A 27,803-nucleotide genomic window follows, 5' to 3' on the forward strand; every position below is an offset into this window, starting at 1 on the left:
GACACCCTATTTCATGCTTTCTGTTGCTTCTACAGCTAAGCTGTGTTTCACAGCCCATAAACAATAGGTCCTGCAGAAAGAAATTACCAGAAAAGGCTGCTGCTGAACTTTCTGCCCTGCAATGATCTCATCTTCTTGCTTTCTGATTCCACATCTCACTAATTTCCTCAATTCTGCCAATTTGCAGGTCTCATGTGACAGCAGTGCATGCTGAAAACTACATATTTTTTAGCCAATGAAGATAATAATGATAATAAAGATGCCCACCACTGCATGGGAAAAAGTCATTGGCAGCAACATGGTTAAGCCTGACTATTTGAACAACTTTCCCAGAAGATGAACATTGTTCAGAGGTTTTCTTGGCTCAAACTCTGGTTTAACTTAATAATTCTTCCACTTTGCAGTGATTAATGGCTCCCAAGTGCAGGGGCAGGACTGGACAATCCAGGTGCAACCGTAATTGTTGCACTGAACAGAAACATTTCCTTTAGACAAATGTTCCCAGAGGGGTTATAAATAGGAAATGGACATTACCATGGAAAGTAAGCTTCCAAGCGTCTACATCTAGTGCAGCCCACTTGGACATTAAACTATGAAGACTTATCCTCCCCACCCCCACCCCCCCCTCCCGCCCTTTCCTGTCAAGTGTTACAAACTGACAAAATAAGTACATCAATGTTCTCAGTCATTACTTTTCTTCGGTGGCACTTCGTTTTCTCGTGACAGTGGAAAGGGGGCCGTAGAGACGAGAGAGCCCCGTTGCAGTTTATTAATGAAAATCTAATGTTGTCCATAAGCAGAGAAGTGGAAATCAATACTTCATTACCAAATTGTTAGTGAGGATGAAGAGAAATGGCTGGGGTGATTTCTTTTCTTTTCTTTCTTTCTTTTTTTTTTTTTTTAGCAGTCTTCTTAGAGCAGGGTGTCAGGAGGAGTCAATGTCAGGAGCAGGGTGGTGCACCAAGGAAGGGCTCAGTGTGAGGGAACCAGGCTGGAAAGTTGAAACTAAGGCATTTGTCCTGTAATGGGAATCAGAACAACAGAAAAAAATGCATTATTTTCTGAGGAGTAGCTCAGGTGGTTATTTCCCCCAGGAAGTCAAATTGCTCACCTATTTCATTGGTATTAATGTTCTGCGTAGGGTCTTAATTAAGTCTAGTCTAGGGTATGATATAATCAGTTGATGGGACATAGAAAGGAAGGGCTAATTTAGGAAAAAATTTTTAAAATATAATGTATGGGGCTTCCCTGGTGGCGCAGCGGTTAAGAATCCGCCTGTCAATGCAGGGGACACGGGTTCGAGCCCTGGTCTGTGAAGATTCCACATGCCGCGGAGCAACTAAGCCCGTGCGCCACAACTACTGAGCCTGTGCTCTAGAGTCCGTGAGCCACAACTACTGAAGCCTGCATGCCTAGAGCCCATGCTCCGCAACAAGAGAAGCCACAGCAATGAGAAGCCCACGCACTGCAAGGAAGAGTAACCCCCGCTCGCTGCAACTAGAGAAAGCCCGTCCACAGCAACAGAGACCCAACGCAGCCAAAAATTAAAAATAAAATAAAATAAAATAAAATATATAATGTATGGAAGAGATATTTATTTATTTATTTATTTATGGCTGTGTTGGGTCTTCGTTTCTGTGCAAGGGCTTTCTCTAGTTGCGGCGAGCGGGGGCCACTCTTCATCGCGGTGCGCGGGCCCCTCACTATCGCGGCCTCTCTTGTTGCGGAGCACAGGCTCCAGATGCGCAGGTTCAGCAGTTGTGGCTCACGGGCCCAGCCGCTCCGCGGCATGTGGGATCCTCCCAGACCAGGGCTCGAACCTGTGTCCCCCGCACTGGCAGGCAGACTCAACCACTGCGCCACCAGGGAAGCCTGGAAGAGATATTTGAACACCCATGTTCATAGCAGCGTTATTAACAATAGCCAAAAGGTGGAAGCAACCCAAACGTCCATCTGTGGATGGATGGATAAACAGAATGTGGTACATCCACATCCACTCTCGTACATTCTACAATATGGATGACTCTTGAAGACATTATGCTAAGTGATAATAAGCCAGTCATAAAATGATAAATAACTTCACTTACATGAGGTACCTAGAGTAGTCAAGCTCATAGAAACATAAAGCAGAATCGTGGTTGCCAGGGGCAACCTTTGCAAGATGAAAAAGTCCTGGAGATGGATGGTGGTGATGTTTGCACAACAATGCGAATGGAATGCACGTAATGCCACTAAACTGTACACTTAAAAATGGTTAATGGATGTATTATTATAAAAAGGGATGGAACCAAATAAAACATAAACCATAAAAAATGGTTAAGATGGTAAATTTTATGTTATGTGTATTTTACCATAATTAAAAGTAAAAAAATATATATATGATTTTTCTATTGTGAAGCATTTTAAAAAATTAACCCATGGCCCCACCATCAGGAGAAAGCTCCTATTTACATTCTGTAGTACTACCTTCTAGTATTTTCTTTCCCACCATTTTGTTAGGTTTACATAGTTGTAAGTGCCCACTGTGTAATGTTTTTCTTTGTATTCTTTCACTTGGAAATCTCATTGTAAACAGTGGGATGTATTCTGTCACTTACATTATCAGGGTTTGCTAAACCATTCTTGTGATGTTGGACATTTAATTTGCTTCCAATTTTATTCAATAATATACAACACTGTGATGAACATCTTTGTATTTAAAGCCTTTCAGTATGTTGGGATATTTTAATAGGCTTAAATTTCGGAGTCAAAAGATAGCAACATTTTTGTGGTGGGGAAATGCTTAAAACTACCTAATGGGGTGAATTTTTTTTCAGATATGTGCTATTTGTTTGTTTGTTTGTTTTGGCCACGCTGCACAGCATGCGGGATCTTAGTTCCCCAGCCAGGGATCGAACCCGTGCCCCCTGCAGTGGAAGCACAGAGTCCTAACCACTGGACCGCCAGGGAAGTCCCAGATATGTGCTATTTGGATTACTGTAGGAATGCATATGATTTCCATCAGTCCAATCTGGGTGGCAATCCTTGTTTACACATTATTTAGTGGTAGTACTCATTTTAATGAGAAAAAAACACTTTGGACCTATATTTAATTTGTCCTTTGGAAAAGGAAATTTTCCAAGTTTCTAGTAGAAGAACAAAGACAAGTTGAAAATTGTGTGACATTTGATGTGTGCAGAGAAATTACGGGCAAAATAATCATAACAGACATTATAAAGGATACCTTGGTAAGTATGGCTACAATACTAGCAACCAGTTATTATATACCTACCAAATGCCAGGTGCTTTACTTCCATTACCATTAACCATTGTTTGAAGGAAACAACTTCGTTTTAAAAATAAGAGAGAGAAAAAGTCTCAAAGAGGTTAGTGACTTGTCCAAAGTCCCACAGCTAATAAAAAGCAGTGGATGGCTTTAAATTGAGGCTTTCCCACTTGGAAGCTTCCACGCTCACTCAGGCACCACCGTCAGGGGAAGGAACCATTTCCCTTGGTCACTGAGTTTGTATTTCAGATACGAAGGGCCCCAGCAGTCTTTGCTCTGACTTGGTTGGAACCTCCTACCCCGCCCTCGCAGGTCAGGAAACTTGAAGGAGGATGGTCACGTGGTCACTTGATGGAGGAAGAGAAACGGGTTAAAGAAAAATAGAGGCTTCTTCCCTAAAGAGTGAACGTGCCTTACACCGTGAGTCAGGACGATGTCCTGGTGGGGGGCAGTTTCACACTCAGTCTGTTCATGGCCCTCATTTTCTCCTCCTTGACCTTGATGTTAATGTGATACCAGTTTTAGAGAACCTTATTTCATCTATCACTTCCTTGAACCTGCTCCAGATTTGATCAACACCCAAACTTCTCTGGCTGGGTTTCTCTTAGGTCAAAATTTGTTCTGGGAAGGGGAGCAGGGAGAAAGGAAAAGATAATTTTATTATAGTCCCCTTTTGGAAATTCACAGTACATATTAGCGTATTAAAGGCTCTGAGAAGGCCTGCAATTAAAACCCAACCCAATCCAACACAATATACCTTTCTTTAACCCAGTGTTTCCCAAATTCATTTGATAACCCTTCTCTTCCCTACAGAACACTCACAGATATACTTGAGTGTCATTTTCGGGAAAACACTTTCATGACAGACGCTCGTGCAGAAGCAAAAGTAGTTGTTTAGTTCCTGAGATCTCAGTCCTGACCTCATTATTGACGTTCTGTAATTCTTTGCTCAGGTTACTTGGCTTTTGGGGGTCTCAGCATGAAAGGATCCTGCTGTCTTGATAACTTGACATTTTTTGCATGTTTAGTCTATACTACCCTTTTGAGATCTGTGCCTTACCTCACGTCAACTTCACAATGCTGTAACACAGGAGGTACTATTGTCTACACTTTCCAGCCTAGGAAATGGGGATTTAGAGAGGTGAAGCCACTGACCTGCAGCCACCTGGCTGGTAATAGGAGAAAGGGTATCCAGATTCAGGTTTTTCTGGTCTCTTAAGCCCTGCTTCTTATATTGCCTGTGATTGCTTGGTAATGTCTTAAAATGTGAAACACTAACATTATTAATAATTTAGAGGCATTTTCCCAAGAGTATCTGTACAGTTACTCAGTTAAATTCCAGATATGAGTGTCTTCTGTTAAAACCCAGCTATGATGTTATTTCTATCTGAGAGATCTCATATCCCACCATGATTGATGGAAGTGGTGGATTCTTCTGGAAGGGCAGTGTTTCTGTACTAGAAGAGAATGGTAAAGAGGAGACCTGAATCTTGGGCCACTTTGGGACAATATACCCTTAAAAAAATTATTTCTTATCTTAAAAGAAGAAGAGAAATGTTTTTTTCCTCTAGGTCTAAAGATGAGACCTGGCAGAAAATTAAAACTAGAAAATGAAGGGAAGGGGGATGAGAATGGATGCTATTACCTTTTACTGTTCAGAAAAAATTGTGTAGAATGATTTAAGAAAAAAAAAGCAAATACTCTTGGTTGCCTTTCAAATGATAGTTGAGGCCAAGCTCTGCTGCTGCATGAGTTTTCCCCCCTAATATGTTGAGCTAATACTATAAAAATAAACCAGAAATAAATAAAAAATTTAATTACATATCGAAAAAGTCATTGGCAGTGTTCATTAAGTAGAGTTTGTGAGGGAGAGCCAGGCAAAAAGATGCAATTATTTTTGTATTACAGTCACCAACAGATGCGTAGAATTCTATATACTGTATTTTAATTTGGTCATGCTGGGATCCTTCATCCCTCGGGCAAGTCATTCTGGTTGGCTCTTCCTTTTCTCTGTGCCCTTGCACCATCCCACCTGCCTTCTTTTTTCTCCACTCTGTACTGTTATTCTCAGAGCTGTATTATCATCCCAAGAGGGTGTTTTGGGTTTGCTACCATGATGGAGGCGCTGCTAGCATTTCATGGTTAGGGGCCAGGAATGTTAGGCATCTTGCAGTGTGTACAAGGTCTCTCTGTAGGTTGGGATTTCTTATCCTTGGCACTATTGATATTTTGGGCCAGATCATTCTCTCTTTTGGGGGGCTGTCCTGTGCATTGTAGGATTTTTAGCAGCAACCTTGGCCTCTGCCCACCAGATTTCAGTAGCAGTCCCCCTTACCTTCGAGTTGTGACAACCAAAAATATCTCTAGCCTTTGCCAAATGTCCCGTTGGAGTGGGGCAAAATTACCACTGGTTCAGAACCTCCGACCTAGCAGAAAACATTTTTGTTATTTGAGCCTAGAACCTAAGTCCATTTTACATATAAGCACAAAGTCTCTTATGCACAGTTTCATATACACTGCATTTTCCAGAAATAAAGCTACCTTGCAAAGAAAGAGAAACTGTGCTTTGTTTTGTTTGGAATGTTCATGGGAGTTATTTGCTGTTTTAAAAAACAGGTCACCATTGGCATTTGTGCTTATATTTGAGATGCCCATTCAACCCACCCATATTGATCTGCATTGATCACTGACACGTTCACTAAACTCTACATCCAGGAGCACGCATCGGGCTACCTCATCATGTCTTCAAGGACCTCGTTACTCTGAGTGTGGTCCATGAAACAGCAGCCCTGACATCACCTGGGAGCTTGTTGGAAATGCAGAAGGCTGGGTCCACCCCAGAGCTGCTAATTCAGAATTTGCATTTTAACAGGATGCCCAGCTGATTTGTATCCAGGTTCAACTTTGAGAAGTCTGGTTCTAGTGAATTTTTGTGCCCAAATGTTTTCCTTTTCTTTCACGTTATATGATCATGGCATTAGATGATTTCTTTTTGAAATTATGTGTGTAGGCTGGTCATTTGATCTACGAATTCTTTTTCAGGAAGTAAAGGGGAGATTATGAAATGTTTGTCCAGAAACGTCCACACTGGGTCTTTGAAGGGCGAGGACCCCTGCTCTACACAAGCCCTTTCTAGGCGGCAGCATCCTGTTCCATAATGTTAAATCTCACCCGTATGCTGAGGACTGAGTTCCAGATCCGTGCATCCAGCTGGCTTCTGGACATCTCTACGTGAATATCTCACAAGTGCCTCAACACATAACTTTTCCAATAGCCGGCGTTTGAATTCCCCGTCCCCATCCTGTTTCCTTTCTAACATTTCTATCCATGGGAAATGGAACCTCAAACAGCTCAGTTGCTCCTGCTAGAAAGCTGGGTCATCCTTGACACCTGGTCATAAAATTCCTCGCCAAAGTTGATTTCCATCTTCACTCTGTGTCCCCGTTCAAGCCTGTGCACATCTTTCCCGGATGACTGTGGGTCCCTCTTACCGGGCTACTTTAGTCCACTCTGTGTCCTGTGGATCATTTCCCATATGGCAAATGTGAGCTTATGAAAACTGAGATTAGATTGAAGCAGTCACTTCCCATTCCTCACAGCTTAGACTCCTTCAGTGACCTCTACTGCACTTAGAAAAAACCCTGTTTTTCTAAGACTTTCTGCCTGATCTGCTTTGCCATTTCTCTGACCGCTCCTGGGTCCGTACTGCTTAGTGATATGTCCCGAGAACGCTGGCCTTCTGACAGTTTCTGAAGCATGTCTCCAGGTATTCGAAGATGCTCTTCCCTCTGTCTAGAATGCGCTTCCTCCTATTCTTTGTTTGGCCAGCACCTTCTCATCCTTGAGGTCTTAATTTAAATGTCATTTCTTCAGAGAAGTTTTTTCTTACCCGTTGAATTTGATTAAATTATTTTGTTATAATATTGCACATTTTATGTTGTCGTTCTAGGACTTGTTGTGGTTTATGAACATAATCATATATGTAATTTTTAGTTCAGTGTCTGCCTCCTGCTCTGGCTTATAAAGCCCAGGAAGGCATGGGCTCTGTGCATTACACTCACATCAGTATCCCAAGCATATAAGCCAATATCTGGCACATAGTAAGTACTTGATAAATTTGGTTGAGTGAATGAAGTTCTAAAGAAAATAATTTGAGGTCTATCTCTTCAAAGATGAAAAAGGAATTTTAAAATATTTATTACTAAAACAGTACAAAAGAAAAAATATAGATTTATCTGGAATCCTTCTTCAGTAATTCTACAAAAGAGAACATGTAAAGAAAAAAAGAGGGGCTTCCCTGGTGATACAGTGGTTAAGAATCTGGCTGCCAGTGCAAGGGACACGGCTTCGAGCCCTGGTCCAGGAAGATCCCACATGCCGCAGAGCACCTAAGCCCGTGCGCCACAACTACTGAGCCTGCGCTCTAGGGCCCGTGAGCCACAACTACTGAAGCCCACGTGCCTAGAGCCCATGCTCCGCAACAAGAGAAACCACGGCAATGAGAAGCCCATGCGCAGTGAAGAGTGGCCCCTGCTCGCTGCAACTAGAGAAAGCCCACACGCAGCAATGAAGACCCAATGCAGCCAAAAAAATAAATAAGAAAAAATAAAAAAGAAAAGAAGAGAACAGGCTAGAAAAATTAGTCTAAGGAAACGGACATCAAGAAGCTTTGCCATCTAAGTGGTGCTTTCAACTTCAAAGAATAATTTATTCTGCCATTCTGAAGCAATTTATATTTTTCAAAGCACATTCATATATATATTCTCTTCTGAAATATATTGGCTAAATATTAGTAGCCCCAAAGATAAAGAGTTTAAATAATTTGCTGAGGGAGTTTAAATAATTTGCTCCCATGGTGATCGTGATGGGTCAGAACACCTGACTCCTAATTCAGGGCTTCTTGAAACTATTTGGTTGAAAATGAAAAAAAAGAGTAAAATACAGCTGCTGAAGAAATATAAAATGTATTGTTAAAAAAAGACTGTGGCAAGGAGGCCAGGTGGAAATGGAGACAGTTGATTTTTAACCCTGTAATCCTGGGAGAAACCTGCAGTTAATATTTTTTTCAAATTGATTTTACAATTTGAAAATCCAAATTGGCTTACCTACATTGATGAATTTCATCATTAGTGCTTCATCTAATTTTTCCTAAGAGAAATCTCTGTGTGCAGAAACCCTTAAACTTTGGTGGACCAATTTCAAGTCTTTGAATGAATAAAATAATTGCTTAAATGTATTGAACACTTTTTATACACTAGACATAGCTTCATGTGAGTAGGTGGATAACATTTTAAAATATTGTTTGATATAGTTTTGCCTTTTCTTAATTCCTTTCTTCCACGCAGTTTTCTCACCATTGAAAACAGAGACCCAGACTGGTTGCCCAAGGAAAGGGGAGGCCACCAAATAAACCAGATAGGAGGAAGGGTCTGAGTTTATGAATGGCAAGAAAGACTTTTTCTTTCTTATGTCAAACCTCAAAGAGGTGAATCAGAAAAAAAAAAAAACCTAAAAATTCTATATCAGTAATGTCTGTGTAGTGACTATTAATTTTAGACCCACCACTTATGCGTTATTTTCGTTAACCATCTCAACAACTCAACGGGGCATCCAGTATTACAGAGGAAAAAACTGAAGTTTAGATAACTGAAGTGACTTATCCAAGGCGACGTGACAATCAGTGGAACTGGATATTCCGATATTCAATAGGAATATATATTTTCTGGATTTCAGAGTCTTTACCGTTAACCATGAAACTAATTGTTCCTGATGTTGAATCTGTGCCCATGAAACAACACTTCTTTTTTTGTATATTTGTTTAAGGAGAACTTGATTAGACCCTTGAAGAACAGGAGACAATGCTATTATTGATCTTGATAGTCTTCTCCTTGGGACATCTAAATGCAGACAGCATGCAGGTCATAACTGACACACTGGAAAATCTCAACTTTTGAACTTCCTCTTTTAAAGCACAGCTTGTGATAAATCAACCATGTGTCTCAAATGCATGATATATGCTTCATGACACAAACCAGACTGTCAACTGTCTACAGCCCTAAAGCTGGAGGAGAATTTTCCATGTCTTTTTTTTTTTTTTTTAAATCAGTGCCAGAGCAAACATCTAGGTTGACCTCCATCCTATATCACCAACCTCCAGTGTCTAATGGAGTGGGCCAGTTGGAAATACTTTTAAAAATAAGTTCCCTTTAGATCTACTTCATGGGCAGCCCTTGAAATGGTTTAAAATCTCTTCACCATGGTGTGCGAAATGACTGTTCAAGAAACTGGCAGAAACAGGGTGACGTCTTGGAGAACAACAACAACAAAAATGTCAGGCGAGAAGATGAGGGGCTTCCTGAGAGTGGCACAAATGCTGTCACTAGGTGTCATTTGTGTCCTTGCTTGTGTGTCAGCTTAGAAGATTTCAATGGCAGCAGAAAATCTGTTCCTTAAAGCACACTCTTCAACTTCAGGCTACCCAAGTAGTTAAGAAACAGAAATGAAAGAAATGGCATGAGGGTTTGCCCTCTGAAAATCTCTTGACAACTAATGATGGGATTATGGAGTCTTAACTGCCGTACAGTTATCCCTAATTATAACCAAAGGTACGTCAATCTAAATAAAAATGATAAGGCAGAGAGAGGCAGGCTCCACTCCCCCCTCCCAACTTGCTTTTTAACATGAATCTCTTCACAGTATGATGCTTTGACAAAGCTTGGATTGAATAATTATTAAAAAGAGATGGAGCCCAGTGTTAAGCAAAACATATTTTTGCAGAAAGGAATAGTTGAATTTTTTTTTTTTTTAATTTTACAGAAAGGAATGGTTTCAGTTTTAAATATTTGGTTTAACATGGGAACCTCCAATTGTCTTTTTTGTACTCTATCACAAAAGTTATGCAAGAACTTTCTGCCAGACATTAGGTATCAGAAAAGGCATGGCTTATTCTTAAATCCTGATATAGATTTTCCTTATGGGAAAGGTCAGTCTTGGGATGGATCTTGTTTCCATTTTTGCTTTCACTGCTAGGGAGCTCAGAGTCAATTTGGTGACCCAACTTCAGCAACTGTGTAACCTCTGAAGGCTACAGTCTACGTGCATTAACTTCTCTTCGTATTCTCTCTCCATTTTCCTTTGGCATTTTTGTTAATAGTTTGACACTTCCATTTATTAGCTGGGTGACATTGGGGGAAATGACTTACCCTTTTTCTTCCTAAGTTTCCACATCTGCAAAATCAGGATGATATTAGTGCCTTTCACAAATGGTTCCTGGCACACAGTAAGTGCTCAATAAAATGTAGATTTAAAAAATGATTTTCTTTTCTTTTCTGATTTTATTGCATTGCATACAATATGGTACCTTAAAAGTGCTGTTGAATAATGTGTAGAATAAATTAAAAAAAATACATACATAAAATTCTGCTTATGTGTTAAGAATCAGGTCTTGGAAAATGGATTATTCTTACCTTCTGGAAATTTAACAAACTAAGTAGAAGAGAGCCTCTTTATGTCAGGCATTAAACAAATGGTGAAAAGAAATCAGCTGTCAATTCAGATGTGAACCTAAGAAAAGTTTTCCTCTTTTATAAAAAAAGTATAAAATAGCATTTCCAAACATTTGATGTGGATATTAAGAAGAAGAGGGTAGAAAGCAGTCATAATACCTACCATTTTATCAAGTGCTCATTATAAGCTCTGCACTTTACAATAATACCTGACTATAGATCTCACGGTCCCTATTTATTGATGAGAAAACAGAGGTTTGGACTGGTTAAGAATATCAAGGTCAGTTAGTTAGTAAGCAGTAGAGCAGCATTTGGACTTAGGTCTGTCTGACTTCAGAAGCCTGTTCTCCAGCCAGTATTTATTGCTGTCAGTGGAACTAACTAGAATCTTCTAAAGGCATGTTGCTCGGTAAAGTTATATAATGAAAAATGATAAGGACTGAAAAACTGTCCAGCTGTTATCGTCCTTTCAAGAGATAAATTAATAGGGTGGCAAAGATCAGAACATCCTGACAATGGAAAGGGAAAATGTCCCTGGTGGTTTCAATGTTGATTATAATTTCGTGTTTGGCAATTATGTATTTAACATTTGACAATTCTCATGTATGGTTGCTTTTGGTGCATGGTCATACAGGAGAGAAAGGAAGCAATTTCCCTGTACCCATTTTTATTGAGCCACATTCATATACTCCAAAAGGGCACTTAAGTTGTTTGAAAGAGGTCTAGATGCTGGCAAACACCACCATAAACAACCCGGACAGCTTAAAGTCCACACCGACAACAACATGATTCACAATGGAACTCATCTTCTCTAAGTGGAGCACAGAGCCAAATGTTATTTATGACAACTAACTTACAACCAGACGAGATTCACTGCATGGACCCAGCTAGGGGACTTTACTGCTGCTTAAATGTGAGTTGTCAGCATTTTAGGAAGAACGGCTTGCCCTCCAAGTATGGAAAATGAACGGCAGAATATTTTTTACCTCTGTGATTATGTGTCTAAGCCCATTGCAGCACTGTTTGTGATGAGTCTACACTGGACAAGGGGGTTGGTGGATTGGAAACCGTGTTTAGATAATTCAGGCAAACCCTCTCATTTTCCAAGAAGAGTCTCCCTTCCTTGAATGATCGTTTCATTCATGCCTACTCTTTGCCTGAAGCTTGACTGCAATTGTTTTATTTAACCCTTATAATAATCCCCAAATGTAGCTCTTATGAACCCCCTTTATCAGAGATCAGAAAACTAAGGGACAGAGATTTAATTAAAGGGAGCAAGATCACATGTCTGGGAAATGGCAAAACTGGGATTTGAACCAGGTTTCCCTGTCACCAAAGGGCCATGCTGCTTCGTAATAATAACCGTTACCCTTTACCAATTTGCAAGTGACCAATAGTTACCAACCCTCATGAAAGACTGGGAAGATATGAGTCGTAATTTCCTGTATAGAAATGAAGAAGTGGAGGTTAAGTTGCCCACTCCCACCCCCCCAGCCCACGCAAATATTTCCTAGTGAATCTGGAGCAAAATCAAGACTTGTCTGGAGTTCAAACCTAGTATCTCACTGGACTCCACCAGTGTTTCCCAAAGTACGTTAGGGAGAGTCTGGGCGCCTGGAGATGCTCTGAGAAAAAAAAGATGTTATGATTTAAACGGACTCTCCTAAAAAATGTCAAGCTCTATCCCTCCTCACAGCCTTTGCACCCGCTGTCCCCTTGGCTGGAGTGTCCCTCCCATGATTCTGCCTGGATAATTCCTGCTCCACACTCACCCACTGGCTTAACCATCACGGCCTCAGAAGGACCTTTCCTTCTTCCAGAATCCAGGTTCCCAGGTTTCCTCTCTCTTGCCCTCCACTTGTTATTAATAACACCTCGGTGTGTGTGAATACGGTTTCATGCTTGCCTCTCCCACTAGCCTTCAGGGTCTAGGAGGGCAGGAGGGGTGACTGCCTTGTTCTCAAGACTCCAAAGTACCAGCCCAGGGCCTGGCCCCTGCGTGTCACTCCATAAAGAAATATGAGCTTTTCTACGTACTTTGCCCACTGCTCTACCTTTGTAGAGTCATAGATATGAGACTGAATGACCTCAGGGATCCTCCCTGCCTCTGCCATTTTGCAGACAGTGACATGGTGGCCCCCGCCTTCACGTCCACTGGGTGACGGTGAGAATAGTAACCTGGTATTTACTAAGCCAGTATGTTCTTGGTCTGGAGCCCAAGTGTTAAACCAACTGCATCCGATTTAACCTTCCAGACCGACGAGGAAGTCGAGGCTCAGAGATGCTCAGCAACTCGCCCCAGTTCACAGCTAGTAAGTGGCCCAGAGTTACGTAATTGCACCCCATGCCTCTGGGCGAGTTCTCCACTCCGGCCCCACGCCACATGGCGGTTGCCTGGGAGCCTTTCAACACCGGATGTCCGGGCCCCACTGATGCCCAGAATCTCCCAGATTCTGCCTTAGTTGGTCCAGGGTATGGCCTGGGCGCTGAGGTTTTTAAAAGTTCTCCAGGGGATTCTAATGTGCTCCTGAGACTGAGAACTTCTGCCCGAATGTACAACTGATTGATTGATTGGTTGATTACTGCCATGTAATCAATAAACTGTTCTTGCAGAGACTGGGTAGAATATGCAATTTGTACAATTCTACTACAGCGTTCCTTGCTTCCTTCTCTCTCTCTCTCCTCCTCCCTCTCTCTTTCCCCTCCCCAATCCAAAATCTGCATTTCTATTTAGATTAAATCCCTTCACAACACATGCAAATATGAAAAAAAAAACAAAAAACAAAGAAAAAACCCCACGAACAACGCAAAGCACCAGTGTTTGTAAGATCAGTGACCCTTATTGACAAGTCCCAGCTCAAATGGTTACAAGACTGAGCAACCAAATTTCCTTCTGAAGGAAGAATTCACAGGAGACCTTCAAGTTCCTGGGGTTTGTTTATTTGTTTGCTCTCCTGTATTAAGAACAATCGCTATTATCAGGCAATGAGGCCTCATCTCTTGCCAGGCGCTGTGAGGCTGGTGAGGGACAGAGAGGCTCCCACAACAAAAAGGAAGTGCGTATCAGCAGTAGTGCTTTCACAAAGGGTCAGCTGACTCCGGGGAATGTGCAGTGATCGGTCACCGTGACTGTAAGAGGTGTGGCCAGGATTTGAGCCCCTGCCCCCCAACTTTCCCACTAGTCCACACTGCCAGCAGACCCTTCAGACTCGACCCGGGATCCTGTTTGTGCACTGAAAAGACACTGAACCAGGTTTCCTCTCTCAGAGGAATTCAAGTCTTTCCTCCGCCCCCAAATCAGCTGTTGAGATGCAGTGATACGTATTTTAAATGTCTCACTTACAAAATTTACTAGAAAACGTTCACCCTTTCCAAGCATAGCTATAAATGAAGTATGGGGTGGACCTCTCATCTTTTTTTTTTTTAAACCATTGAATTGCCCACTTTTTCTTTTTTAATATTTATTTACTTATTTGGCTGGGCTGGGTCTTTGTTGCGGCACATGGGATCTAGCTCCCTGACTAAGGATTGAACCCAGGCCCCCTGCATTGGGAGCCTGGAGTCTTAGCCACTGGACCACCAGGGAAGTCCTGAAGCTCTCATCTTTTGTGGAAAGGAAATTGATGAAAAGCTTGTGTGGAGGGTTTCCATAGCTACAAGCTGCTCCCTCTGAGGCCAGGGGCAGGGGCGGGGAGAAGCAACAATTGATGTTAAAGTAATAATGACAAAAGCTTTATTGACAAGCATCTTGGAAGCCAGTGTATGGACTGAATTGTGTCTCCCTCCCTCCATCCCCAAATTCATCTTGATGGCCTAACCCCGGTATGCAGGACGTGACTAGATTTGGAGGTAGGGTCTTTAAAGAGGTGATCAAATTAAGATGAGGCTATTAGGGTGGGCCCTAATCCAATCGGACTGGTGTTCTTATAAAATAATGAGACACCTGGCAGGGGGCTGTGCCCGGAGGAAAAACCATGTGAAGAGGCAGCAAGAGGGCGGTCCTCTGCAAGCCAAGGAGAGAGGCCTGGGGAGAACCAACCCTACCAGCACCTGGATCGTGGACTTCCGGTCTCCAGAACTGTGAGAAAATACATTTCTGTTGTTTAAGCCTCCCAGTCTGTGGTATTTTGCTAGAGCAGATGCGAGACCACATCAGGTAAGTGCTATTAAGAAGATAAAGCAGGTGATGAAAAAGTGAGTGGCTGTAGGTATGACCGTCAGTGTGGCTAATGCTGAGAAGGGGCCAGGGACGGCCCCTCGAGATGTGACATTTGAGTTAAGCCCTGAAAGATGAGAAAGGGTCAGCCATGGGGGGCCCTGGAAGCTCACGTGTCCGGCGAAGCATCCCTAAGTGCAAATCCCCAAGGGCGGGAAAGGGCTTGGGCCATAGAAGGGAACATAACAATGGCGGCGTAGACGGAGGCTTGGCCCAGACTGGCAAAAACCAACCCACCAACAACCAAGAGCAAAACCAGAGCCGCAGCTTCCATTCCAGGGCCCTCGGGTCAGATCCCAACGGTCGCCTATTTTTATATGACCTATGAGCTAAGAATGGCTTTTACGTTTTTAAAGAACTGAAAAATATCCAGAGAAGAAGAATATTCCAGGACACATCAAAATTATATGAAATCCCAACTTCAGAGTCCGTTGATGAAGTTTTATTGGCACACAGACCCACATTTGTTTACGGATTATTGATGGCTGTCTTCATGCTACAATGGCAGAGCTGAGTGGTTGTGACAGAGATTGTATAGTATGAAAAGTCTAGAATATTTGCTATCTGGCTTTTTATAGAAAAAGTTTCCCATCCTCTGTTCTTTGGAAATAGCTCTTTTTGAACACAAGTGCGAATACCTATAGAGGTGGGGAGACTTCTCTTCACTTAACTTAAATGGGTCCATTTTCCTCAGAAGATTCCAGACAGAGACATGCATGGAATGCCAGCCCCTTGGATTAAACAGTCCAGGAAGGTATCCCTTATTCTTTGCTAACTAACCGCTGATGTTTACTCCTTAATTGAATCAGTACATGTTGAGAGATTTTCCTGTGCCTGGCACTGGGTTAGGTGCTGGAATGTTCAACCTGGAACAAGACAGTTTGGTCCTTGCCTTCTGGAAGCTTAAGTTCTAGGTTAAACAGGTTTCCCACAGACAGTCCTTTCTTCCTCTGCACTTAGCTGCCTCTGCCCCTAGGAATGGGGCATATTTGAAACAGAGCTTCAGAGTCAAGCCAATCAGATGTACGCCATATTCCCATCATTGTGCTTAGTTAGGAGATGTTTCAGTCAATAATAATGAGAAAATAAGATGATGTGAGTCAGGCTTGAGGTCAAAGTGAGAGGGGAGGCATCACTTGCCTAAGGTCATTTCCACACCATGAGGAAAACCAGGGAAGGAAACCTTCACCCGACACCCACGCACAGAATTCAGGGGACCCATGAACTTGCGTGGGAAAGAAAATTACATCTTTAATTTCACTAACCTTTAACTGAAATTCAGCATTTCCTTCATTTATGAATGTAGACATCAAATCACAATAGTAGTAGCAGCATTATGATTTTTATCACCAATATTTTCACCAAAATGTCACAGATATTTTCATGTCACATTGTAAATGTGAATATCTTGCAAATATCTTGCGATATCATGTACACTCATCATTACTTTGAAATTACAGTGGTTATTAGCCTTAGTTATGGTCATGCTATTTAATGTATATAAAAAATTCATTTGTTACTATATCACAAATTAGTTTCTTTAATATTTGATAACTGTATTTCCATGAATTTTTTTAACCCTAGGTATTTTATCTTACATCTTTAAAAGCATTAGTTTTGAGAAGGGTTCCACGGGCTACACCAGATGGCCAAAGAAGTATGCAGCCTGAAATGATTAAGAATTTCGTGACCTACAGAAACCAAGGCCTCTTTATTTAGTTAGTTATTTTAAATATTTATTTATTTATTTGGCTGCATTGGGTCTTAGTTGAGGCACGTGGATCTTCGTTGCTGTGTGTGGGATCTTCGTTGGGGCATGCGGGATCTTTTATCTGCGGCATGTGAATTCTTAGTTGCCACATGTGGGAACTAGTTCCTTGACCAGGGATTGAACCCCGGGCCCCCTGCATTGGGAGAGCGGAGTCTTAGCCACTTGACCATCAGGGAAGTCCCACCAAGGGTTCTTTAAATCAAGCGATTCTTAACCTTGGATGAGCATTATAGGAAAGCTGGTGATGCCTGGAATTTTGAGTAGAAATTGTTGCTCAAGTTGTTCAAGCTTATGGCAAAGGAAAGACATGACACCATAAGCAAATTTTGCATTTCTGTGTATGTGTGTGTATGCATTTGTAAATATACACTTGTTTATTTTTTCTGGAGAGAGGATCAGTAGCTCTCATCAGATTCTCAAAAAACTTCTTGATCCAAATATGCGTTTAGAATCATCATTCTCAAAGGAGGAGTTCTAGGACAGGGACTCCTGAACCAGGCTGTGATTCAGGAATAGAGAGTCCCATTTCTCTGAGCAACCCTCTCCACCCTGGTCTATTGTCATCCAAGTCCAAAGCCTCAGGTCTATCCAAGACCAAGAAACTTTCTTACAAGGTGCTAAATAAGTGGTCCCCAAAGTGTTCGTATGAAGGATTCCCTCAATATCTGCCTTTATGTGAGGAGGGAGCCCCAGCATCAGCCTAAGTTAATCTTCATTATCACATAAGTGGCTTCTCCCCTCCTGATTTTAAATTAAGATGCACTGGACACTCTCCTTTCTTTCCTGTACTCCACACACACAATCAGCCAGCAAGGCGTTTTAATTAGACCTCTTCTATTATTAGAGCACAGGGAAAAAAAAAATTCATAGCTGATCCGAAGGACCCCAAGCTAAGAAATCATTTAATTTGTTGTTGTTTCCATAAATCAGGGCCCAGTCATCAATTTCACCACATATTTGAGAGCACATGTTATTGACAATGTGTTCGTGGAGAAAAATGGAGTTTGCTGGCAAAGTTGTTCCATTTTCTAAAGATTAAATTGTTCATTGTACAGGCTGCCATCTGCCCTCCCTGGAAGAGATTTAGTTGTTGGCAGAGGCATTCAAAAATCTTCAAGACAAAGTTAAATTTCTTTTTCTTTATTGCCATGCATAACGAAAGGCAAATTCATTCATTCATTCATCTATTCATTCAATATATATCAAGTGTTTCTTTTGTGACATCAGCTAGCTTCCAAGCCATGGATCCCTGGGGAAGGATCACATGTAGCCTTAGAGCTGATCGATAATTCCACAGTCTTCATTCCTGCCTAGGACCTCTGAATAGTTAGCCTTTCTGTCCCCCACCCAACCTGTGTGCTACCAGGAGTCTAACAGAATTATGGTGAGTAACACAAGTTTCCTCCTCCAAGAAGCTTCCAGTCTATAAAGGATGGATAAGGCAGACACATCAAACAGTGATACAACCCATGCCTTGAGAAAAATGTGAAGGAGAGACAGGACCCATTGCTGAGTCGAAACTTCTTGGAAGACCTGAGTAGAAGAACGTGCAAGAACCATGGCATGAACCTTCACATACATAATATTCTTTTATACAAACACTGTCCTGTTGTAGAAGTGGGTGCTAATATCCCCATTTTGCAGGTGAAGTTATTGAGGCTCAGAGAGATGACGTAATTGGCTCAAGTTCACAAAGCTAATAAAGGATGATGTGAGAGCTCAAACTCTCCATTGAACGCTGTCTGGCCACTGTGTTACATAAAGCAGGGCCTCCAAGTCCCTCAGACTTTCCACAGTTTAACTCCTAAACCACTTACCTTGACCCACTGCACGAATTGTATCTGAAGCCTGTCCTATCCCCTTCATTACTCCTCTGGGGCTATGAATTTCCCTTTGTTCTTCATACTTGATGAAGCACTCTTGTTTTGGTCATGACCTTGGCTATTCTTCTTGACTATAATTTGGATCTTTATTTTTCAGACTACACTCCCTTGAGCAAACCTAAGTCTATCCATTATCAGGTTTGACCTGCTTCCTAGGCTCTCTTCACCTAGGTTTTCCCAGACCCTACTAGCAAACCCAATCATGTATTCATTCATTCAACCCAATAATGAATCTACTCAATTAATTATGGAGTCTCTACTCTGTGCTTACTGTACTATGTGATGGTCAAGACTAAAATGATCCCCACCGCTATGGTCTAGGAAGGAAAAGGTCTGGGGCAGACACTCACACAAATGATAAAAACATTAATTACAGTGGAGACAAACATCATGCAGAAAAGCATGTGGATTTATGAGGGAGAATATGAGGGGCTTCTAACTTAGTCTGCATGTGTGCTTGGGTGTATCTTGGATAAGAGAGAGGATGCTACAATAGACTTTTTAAAAAAGTTTTATTTATTTATTTATGTTTATTTTTGGCTGTGTTGGGTCTTCTTTGCTGCGCACGGGCTCTCTCTAGTTGCAGCGAGCAGGGGCTACTCTTCACTGCGGTGCATGGGCTTCTCATTGCAGTGGCTTCTCTTGTTGCAGAGCATGGGCTCTAGGCACGTCGGTTTCAGAAGTTGTGGCACGGGGGCTCAGTAGTTGTGGCTCGCAGGCTCTAGAGCACAGGCTCAGTAGTTGTGGCACACGGGCTTAGTTGCTCCGTGGCACATGGGATCTTCCCGGACCAGGGCTCGAACCCGTGTCCCCTGCATTGGCAGACGGATTCTTAACCACTGCGCCACCAGGGAAGTCTGCTACAATAGACTTTTATAAAGAGAGTGTTTTTTTTTTTTTAATTTTTATTTATTTGTGTATTTATTTATTTATGGCTGTGTTGGATCTTCATTTCTGTGCGAGAGCTTTCTCTAGTTGCGGCAAGTGGGGGCCACTCTTAATCGCGGTGCGTGGGCCTCCCACTATCGCGGCCTCTCTTGTTGCGGAGCACAGGCTCCAGACGCGCAGGCTCAGCAGCTGTGGCTCACGGGCCCAGCCGCTCCACGGCATGTGGGATCTTCCCAGACCAGGGCTCGAACCCATGTCCCCTGCATTGGCAGGCAGATTCTCAACCACTGCGCCACCAGGGAAGCCCTAAAGAGAGTGTTTTATGCCAGGATCTGAAGAATTGGTTAAAACTAAGCCAGCCAGATAAAGAATTGAGAAAAGAGAACTCTTAGAGAAATCCCAAAATATTTGGCCCTTAGGCAGGAAGGAGTCTGACTTGTTCAAGGACCTAAAGGAAGCCAGTGAGGTTGGAGCACAGAGGTAAGATATCCCAACTCCCTGAGGTTAGCACAGACATTTTCAAGAAAATAATTCTTACTTTGGTCTAGTGTATGGAGTACCCAATAGATATGATTTCCAAAACAAGTTTGAAATGTATGGTTTATAAAAATATGAATGCTTTATTCCCTATTGCACATTTGAGTGTTTTAATTGGTCAACTTTTAGATCTAGATGGTTATGAACCAGAAATTGAGAAAATTACACTCCATCCTAAAGAAGAACCATCCCCGATGAACCCGCCTCCTATGCATATGCTGTGTAAAAACTTGAGACTGTTCTTTATCTAGAAGAGTTTCATAAAATTTTTCATAAGTGACATAAACAATACAGTGTATTGGTTTGGAATTTCAGTCAACTTTTTCCAGAAAGATTTTCCAATCTGTTTCCCAAGATGTGTACTTTAGGCTGGGGAAGAAAGATTCATTGTTTTCTTCTTCTTCATTTTTTTTTTTTTTCTTCTGAGACTGGAGAGTAATGTTGAAGGGGAGAGAAAAGAAGGATATTGTAGAGAAGGGATAAACACTTAAAGCCACAATTTGGCACTTTTTGTTTTCTTTTCCTGGCAGCCCACATGAGTACTAGAGAGAAAAATGTGGTCTTCCAAGTCTCCTTTCCGGTAAAATTAGTAATAATTTCTTATTAAATCATCAACAATAATAGGAGAAGGGCAGATGTGTTTTGCATAAGTTCAGGAAAAGTCAGGGACTAGCTGCGGGCAACAAGAAGCAATCTCTGGGGCTTCCCTGGTGGCGCAGTGGTTGAGAATCTGCCTGCCAATGCAGGGGACACGGGTTCGAGCCCCGGTCTGGGAAGATCCCACATGCCGCGGAGCAACTAGGCCCGTGAGCCACAATTACTGAGCCTGCGCGTCTGGAGCCTGTGCTCCGCAACAAGAGAGGCCACGACAGTGAGAGGCCCGCGCACCGCGATGAAGAGTGGCCCCCGCTTGCCGCAACTGGAGAAAGCCCTTGCATAGAAACGAAGACCCAACACAGCCAAAAATAAATAAATAAATAAATAAATAAATAAATAAATAAAATTAAAAAAAAAAAAAGAAGCAATCTCTGTGATTTCTGAAGCACTTCATTGTCAAGGCAACCAAAATGCTTTACTTGTATTCTTTCTTTTTACCTTCACATAACTCTTGCAATATAGTGAAAAACACGCCAAGGAGAGAGGCATGTATCTTAAAGAGGGTGAGGTGGTGACACGGAAAGAGAGACCAGGTCAAAACCTCAAGCAAAATAATTGGTAGACCAAATATGTCCAGTATTGCTAAGTCTCAGTTCATGGCAACCAATATGAAATGAGTGAGGCAAAGCCACTGCCTTCTGAGGATCACAATTCAGCAAGAGGGTGAACACATGGCCATTTACTGATGTATTTGTTCAATCAACAAACATTTGCATACCTACTCATGTCAGGCCCTGGTCTCAAGAAGAGGGTCTCGGCAAGTGTATTATGCAGATGCGGCTTCTGCTCGCAGGGAAAGAATTTATAATCTAGTGAAGATGGTTGAACACAGACCATGTAACCGAAAAATAGATCAGTGTTGCCAAAGGGAGGTAAAGGCTGCTCTGGAGGCTTCTAGGGGGTGGTGATGAATGTGTACATAGGTAACAGCATTGCAGAGCACACTCTGGGACCCTCTTAATGGGAGGGAGCACCAGGAAGTCATCCTATCTAATTAAAGAATCAGGAAACAAAAAATGAAACAGAGGAAAGCTGAGTTAGGCCTTGAAGACAGGAGTAGGACTTTAGTATGTGCAAATGGGGCAGGTAGTATTTCATGTTGAGGGAACAACTCGGCTAAGGACAAAAGCTTGTCTAGGGGAAGAATTGGTAAGTTCATTTACCCAACACATTGCTTAAGAGATGTGATATTACACTACTTATTTCCTTGTTTTTTGTCTGTCTTACCTATTGTAATATAAACTCAGCAAGGCCAGGGACATTTTTTGTCTCGTTCAGTGGCTATTGCCAGAGCTTTCAACAGTGCCGGACACCTAGTGGGTACCTCATATATATTTGTTGAATGAGTAATTGGAAATTATAGCTAATTAGATAATGATTGTGTGCTTACTATGTGCTGTGCAGGATGCTGAGAGCTTTTATTTATTCCTTTACTTAATCCTCACAACAGCCCTATGAGTTAGGTCCTTTGGAGAGGGGGACGCAGAGGCAGAGAGAATCTGAGCAGCTTGCCCAAAGGATCCCAGCTAGTATTTGAACTGAGAGAATCCCGATTCTGGGGATCATATATTTAACTGCCAGGTGATCCTGCTTTGCAATATTGACAAATGGTTAGGAGTGGTTACAAATATCAAAAGGGCAGTCTGAGTTTATCTGGGGAGGACCACAGGAAAGTGTTCCAGGGATGGGGGTGATGAGTTGTCGGAGGCCGACAGAGAGGAATGACATGAAAAAGTCACTTCATATTCCCAAGTTCCAGGCTTCTTCTCTGTAAACAGGTGATGATTACATACACCACGTTTTGTGAGGACTGGCAATAATGGATGCAAATTGCCCAAGAGGTATCAGAGGTATCTACTTTTGAGGGCCTCCTGGGACGTCTACTTTGCCTATAGGATCATTAATGTTTCCAGTGGTCTTGAAGGGTGATTGGTGTTATTTTCTTTTTCCAGGTGGGGAAAATGTGTTCAGAGAAAGATTAAATTCTGTGTCCAAAATCACACAGCTAGTGTAACAGGATACTGAATGGAATGTTTTCACTTCATGATATTTTGGCTAACACCACAAAGTTACAGACCTTAGGAGCTGCACACTTCATATTTTAAAGGAAACTTCCACGTTCCACCTTACCCATGTGATCAAAGTGGACATCCCCAGTAATGGGACATATTAACTCATGAAATCCCTGATACGATGCACTGGGAAGGGAACCCCATTTCTATGGTATTCTTGCCCAAAATGCGGAACCTCTATCTAATCATGAGAAGACATCAGACAAACCCAAACTGGGAAGAATCTACAAAATAACTGACCAGTACTTGATTAAAGTGTTAACGTCATAAAAGACAAGGAAAGATCGTGGGATTTTCACAGATGGGAGGAAAAGGATGCACAACAACTAAATCCAATGTGAGATCCTAAATTAGATCTTGAGGCAGCAAAAGAAAATTTAGACAATATTCAAATAAGGTCTATAGTTTAGTTAATAGTGTTGAGCCAATGTTGATTTCCTGGTTTTGATAATCGTACCATGGTTGGGTAATATGTTAACATTAGGGAAAGCTGGGTGAAGCATTTCTCTACCATTTTTGCAACTAAGTCTAAAAATATTTAAAAATAGGACTTCCCTGGTGGTGCAGTGGTTAAGAATCCACCTGCTAATGCAGGGGACATGGGTTAGAGCCCTGGTCTGGGAAGGTCCCATGTGCCGCAGAGCAACTAAGCCCGTGAGCCACAACTACTGAGCCCGCGTGCCACAAATACTGAAGCCCACGTGCCTAGAGGCCGTGCTCCGCAACAAGAGAAGCCACCACAATGAGAAGCCTGCGCACCGCAATGAAGAGTAGCCCCTGCTCGCCGCAACTAGAGAGAGCCCGTGCGCAACAACGAAGACCCAACGCAGCCAGAAATAAGTAAATAAATAAATTTATTTTAAAAAATATTTAAAAATAAAATATAAAAAAGAAGTGCGCGGGAGTGGGAGGGAGCTGTTAGACACATTCCCATGAGATTTATTAAGTGGAAGAAGAACCGATCATCAATCACCATTTTTTCTACCTACCACCAGCAAATCTAGGAGAAGTTTGATCTTTCTCCAGGCTCAGCTGGCTCCCTTGTACAATTGGGTTAAGTCTTAAATGACCAAGGCATGAGTTCCAAGTAGGATGGCATGATATATGGTTAACACGAAGTCCAAAGTCATCAAAGTTTCTCTTTGGGCTTCATTTCCTGAGTGCATTAATATCCTTGCTGCTTTGGCAGAGTTGAGTTGATTCTTGGGATCAGACTTCTGGAAACTGGCCAATTTGCAATTCATCAGCCCCGGCACCAGCTGGACCAGGGCGGTGGCATCAGGCACAAGACTTTACTGGACATCCTCTCCTTGGCTAATTTTCATCGCCTATGAGTAGAGTGCTCAAAAAAGTCTGTTAAATTAGGCTTGGTAAAGCGACACTGTGTCTTTGAGTAATGAGGTTGGGAAACAAGGAAAACATTTTCCACTAGCTCATGTCTCACTGTATGGCAATCCGGTTTCATGACACTTTATAATAAATCATTGCTTATCACTCACATGGGAACGTAACACGGCTCCAGTTAAGATTCGTTAGTGGTTGTAAAGGAGAAACAGGAATTGCTGTATATCAGGGCTTCTGGATAATCTTCCTGACCACTGTAGGCACTTTTTTATCATTGTATTTACTGTGGCTGTTGTTTAAAGCATAAATAAGTGGAAGGAAAGAGCACCAAATATAAATAATGAAAATAAATTTGTCTTATTTATGTGTTTACACAAGCCTCTGACAATTATTCTGCACTGCGGTTTGCATCCAGGGTTGGTAGCTGCTACATTCAGAGACGTTCCTTACACTTCACGTGTCTCCCTCTCTTCTATCTCCCTTTGTATTTTGCTTCTCGAAGTGCCAGCACATTCACATTCAAGGATGGAGTCCCATGGCTTGCGTGTTATTCCAGTTTGAAGTTTAGGTTCTGAACCATGTCGGTCTCCATGCTCATGACAGAGGCCCACCGGCAGATGCATGCGTTATGGCGATTCATTCAGGTCCAAGGGAGCAAGGGAGAGTGATTAAAAAAAGGAAAAGAGCTCGGGGCTGGGTTTTGGGGGAGTTGCAAAATAAGACCTTTAATTTAAAGATGATCCAGCTGGTTTGCTGTTGGGATGAGTGAAGACTTCCGTGAGAAAGTCCTGGCTGTCAAACCAGACCACCCTGGGAGGTTTGTGATAAAATCACCAGAGGTTATAGGGCTTGTGGACCCTTCAATGTATTCTAGACACTTCCTCGGCTAGGATGTCCTCAGAGGAAAGATTCGGTAGGTTTGGACCGTTGAGGGGGCTCCCAGTGTTTACTTACGGACAGATAGGAAACCATAAGCCTGTCCTTGAAATGCTGACGGGGCTCTCTGATTAAGTCCTGCCAAACTGGCTTCTTCAGAGCCCCCTCCCAGGCATGGTGACCTCTCTCAACTGCTTCCTGCTGATTCCCAGCAGAACGCTGCGATACTGGCCCTGCAGACTCACCCTTACCTTTTCCTGCCCGTTCCCACCATTTCCCCCCCAACGTCGAACACGAGACACAGATGATAAGAGCAGCCATCAGTAGCTCTGTCACTCGTACCCATAGACACTTCTGGAGGAGTTGAGATGGAACCCTCTGTGGAGGGATAGCATTACCTAGCAGCCATTTCTATTTCTTGTGAGGACCTGGAACATTCTAGATTGTTCTACAGAGAAACACAACTAATCTGCAAACAGAGTTAGAAATGGAAGAGAAGGTTTTCTGAGAATTTTGGGCTTTAGAAAACCACGGCCTGCCTAGGGCTTGTGCTTGAGGCTAAAAGAGGAGTTTTGTTTGAACTTAGGGTGAACTACTCAACCCAGTTTGCCTGGGCTGTACTGGTTTTGGTTCCTCATTCTGGGAAACCCCTCAGTCCCAGGCAAACTGGGATGGTTGTTCCCCTGATTTAAACTCCAGAGTGCAGATTCCCGGGGATGCTTTTCCTCACTCCATCCTTCCCTGGTCTTCACACTGCTGGCCTCCCTGCTTTAACGTTTTCCCCAGCAGCTGTGAAAGCCGACGTGAAGGTCAAGTGTGGAGACTGCAGAAGTGGGCAAAACGGTGGCAACCATGTCTTAAATGTCGATGGTGCCTGTGGTTCCTCCATACACTCTGAATTTTTACCGAGTGCTCTTTGTGCTAGGCCTGGCTCTCCATGGGTTTCAATGAGTCTGAGCCACCATTGGTGGAGGAACTGCTGCTGGCTGTCAAACTCATCCTGTGTACTTTCGATTCATTATCTCTCCTCCTCAGACCTACCTTACGAAGTTTGTATTATCTGGCCCACTTTACAGATTCAGAAACTGTGGCTCAGGAGGGGTTAAATGATTTGTCCACGTTCTTGCAGCCAGTATGTGGCAGAGCTACTTAGGTCTGATTGCAAAGCCCTTTCCATGTATTATGCACATTCGTATCCATTAATTTGTTGTAAGCCTGGAAACTACATTTGCGGAGGGTGGGGAGACAGATGGGAAACCTGAAGCTTAGTGAGGCTGAGGAATTTAATCAAGGCCACACAGCTGGCCAGAGGAGAGCTGAGCCTGAAGGCTTCTGAATCTGTGCTGCCTTTGCACCTAAGTCTCTCTCTTCCTCCACGTGGGAACAATGGAGACCAGAGTTTCTTAAATTTCTCTGCTCTTTGGAATTGATAAAGATGCACTCTGAACCGTACTATTTCATATTTGAATACTTTAAAAGTGTGTTGATTATATATTAAAATACTATTTCCCATGTTTTCTAAATATTTCAAAGATCCCTCTTAAACATCGTGACAGACACATTAAACTCACCAGATTTATAAGGGCTTTAAAAAGAAATTTCATAGCATTTCAAACAATTCATCACCCAGTTTGGTTGGGGGAGACAAAAGGATAGCTACTTGCGTGCAGGAAAAATTACCGGCAAGAAAACGTAGCAAATGGTTCCAGTAAAGGTGCCCATTTGGAATTTAATGGTGACGGATGTTTAGAAACGAGTCTCGATGCAAAACTGTAATCTTTGCAAATGGTTGTGTCTGAAGATGGCATTATCGTACTCAATGTGCTTTTCAGAACCGAGGACATGCTCTTAGGAAGGCATCCTGTTCCTGCACACAAACCGAAGTTTTACCCTAAGCGGGATGAGAAATTACGGTAAATTGGTTTTTACTTCAAAAACGGTTTAATAACCATCACACACAGAACTGCAGTCCACACAATGCATCACTTAATTGCATCATGAACCTCTGCTGGCTTAAAAACAGGTATCGAAACAGGTATCGAAACATACTTGACAATGCTATTAAGGCAACTTTGCTAAAGATTTTTGAGCAAGCTCCAACTGAGGCCTAGATGCCAACAATATTCATAAACAACTCTATACCGGCCAATTAGGGAGACAGAGACACAGCGTCCTGTCAGGGAGATTTGCATGGTTAAGAGTTTGAGATCAGAGAGTGATGAGAGATGGCTCAGAGTGACGGGGGGGCTGCCCAGACGGATGGCTATCATTACGATATTACGGGGACTCACACCTTCCCAATTACTGGCAGGGTTCATTAATTACCACCGCATTTCCCTAATAGAATCCGTGCTCCGGCTTATCAGCGGCTTCCCTCTGTCTACCTAAACCCGCACTCAGCAGTCGATCACCTATGAAAAATTAGACAGCACGGCTTTGAGTGGCCTATTTAAAGGAAAAGACAAATGACCACGGGAAGAGGAGGGGAAAGCACAGGAACGGAAAAGTCGAAAACAACAGACACAGCGCTCTTTTCACACGAGGTTTGTTTTTCCTTCCCTTCCTGGAACTGCCATGAAAGGAGATTAGTGGAAGTTGCTGGGAGATACACTGTGGTGAGTGGGGGAACATGAGTGTCTCTTTTACACACACGCAGACTCGTACTTATTCATCCCCTGCTTAAAATCTTCCAGTGCCTTTTCATCATTTATAAAATAAAATCTAAATTTCTGCCCACATTTTAAAATTCTAGCCTCCTCTTCCGCTTAACCTACTAAGCCCCACTGACT

At 42.5% G+C, this 27,803-nt stretch overlaps 1 protein-coding gene across 2 annotated transcripts in view; it reads right to left on the minus strand.

The window, feature by feature from the left end:
• Positions 1–686: 686 nt before the first annotated feature.
• Positions 687–27,803, minus strand: part of TSHZ2 (teashirt zinc finger homeobox 2) — a 444,389-nt gene continuing 417,272 nt past the window's right edge. For both annotated transcript variants that reach the window (XM_059896538.1, XM_059896536.1), the window contains exon 3: positions 687–1,019. In XM_059896538.1, coding sequence (XP_059752521.1) covers positions 1,018–1,019 — 2 coding nt within the window. In that variant the 3' untranslated portion in view covers positions 687–1,017. The remainder of the gene's footprint in view (positions 1,020–27,803) is intronic.

This window comes from Balaenoptera ricei, chromosome 15 (genome assembly GCF_028023285.1).
Source record: "Balaenoptera ricei isolate mBalRic1 chromosome 15, mBalRic1.hap2, whole genome shotgun sequence".
Taxonomy (NCBI): domain Eukaryota; kingdom Metazoa; phylum Chordata; class Mammalia; order Artiodactyla; family Balaenopteridae; genus Balaenoptera; species Balaenoptera ricei.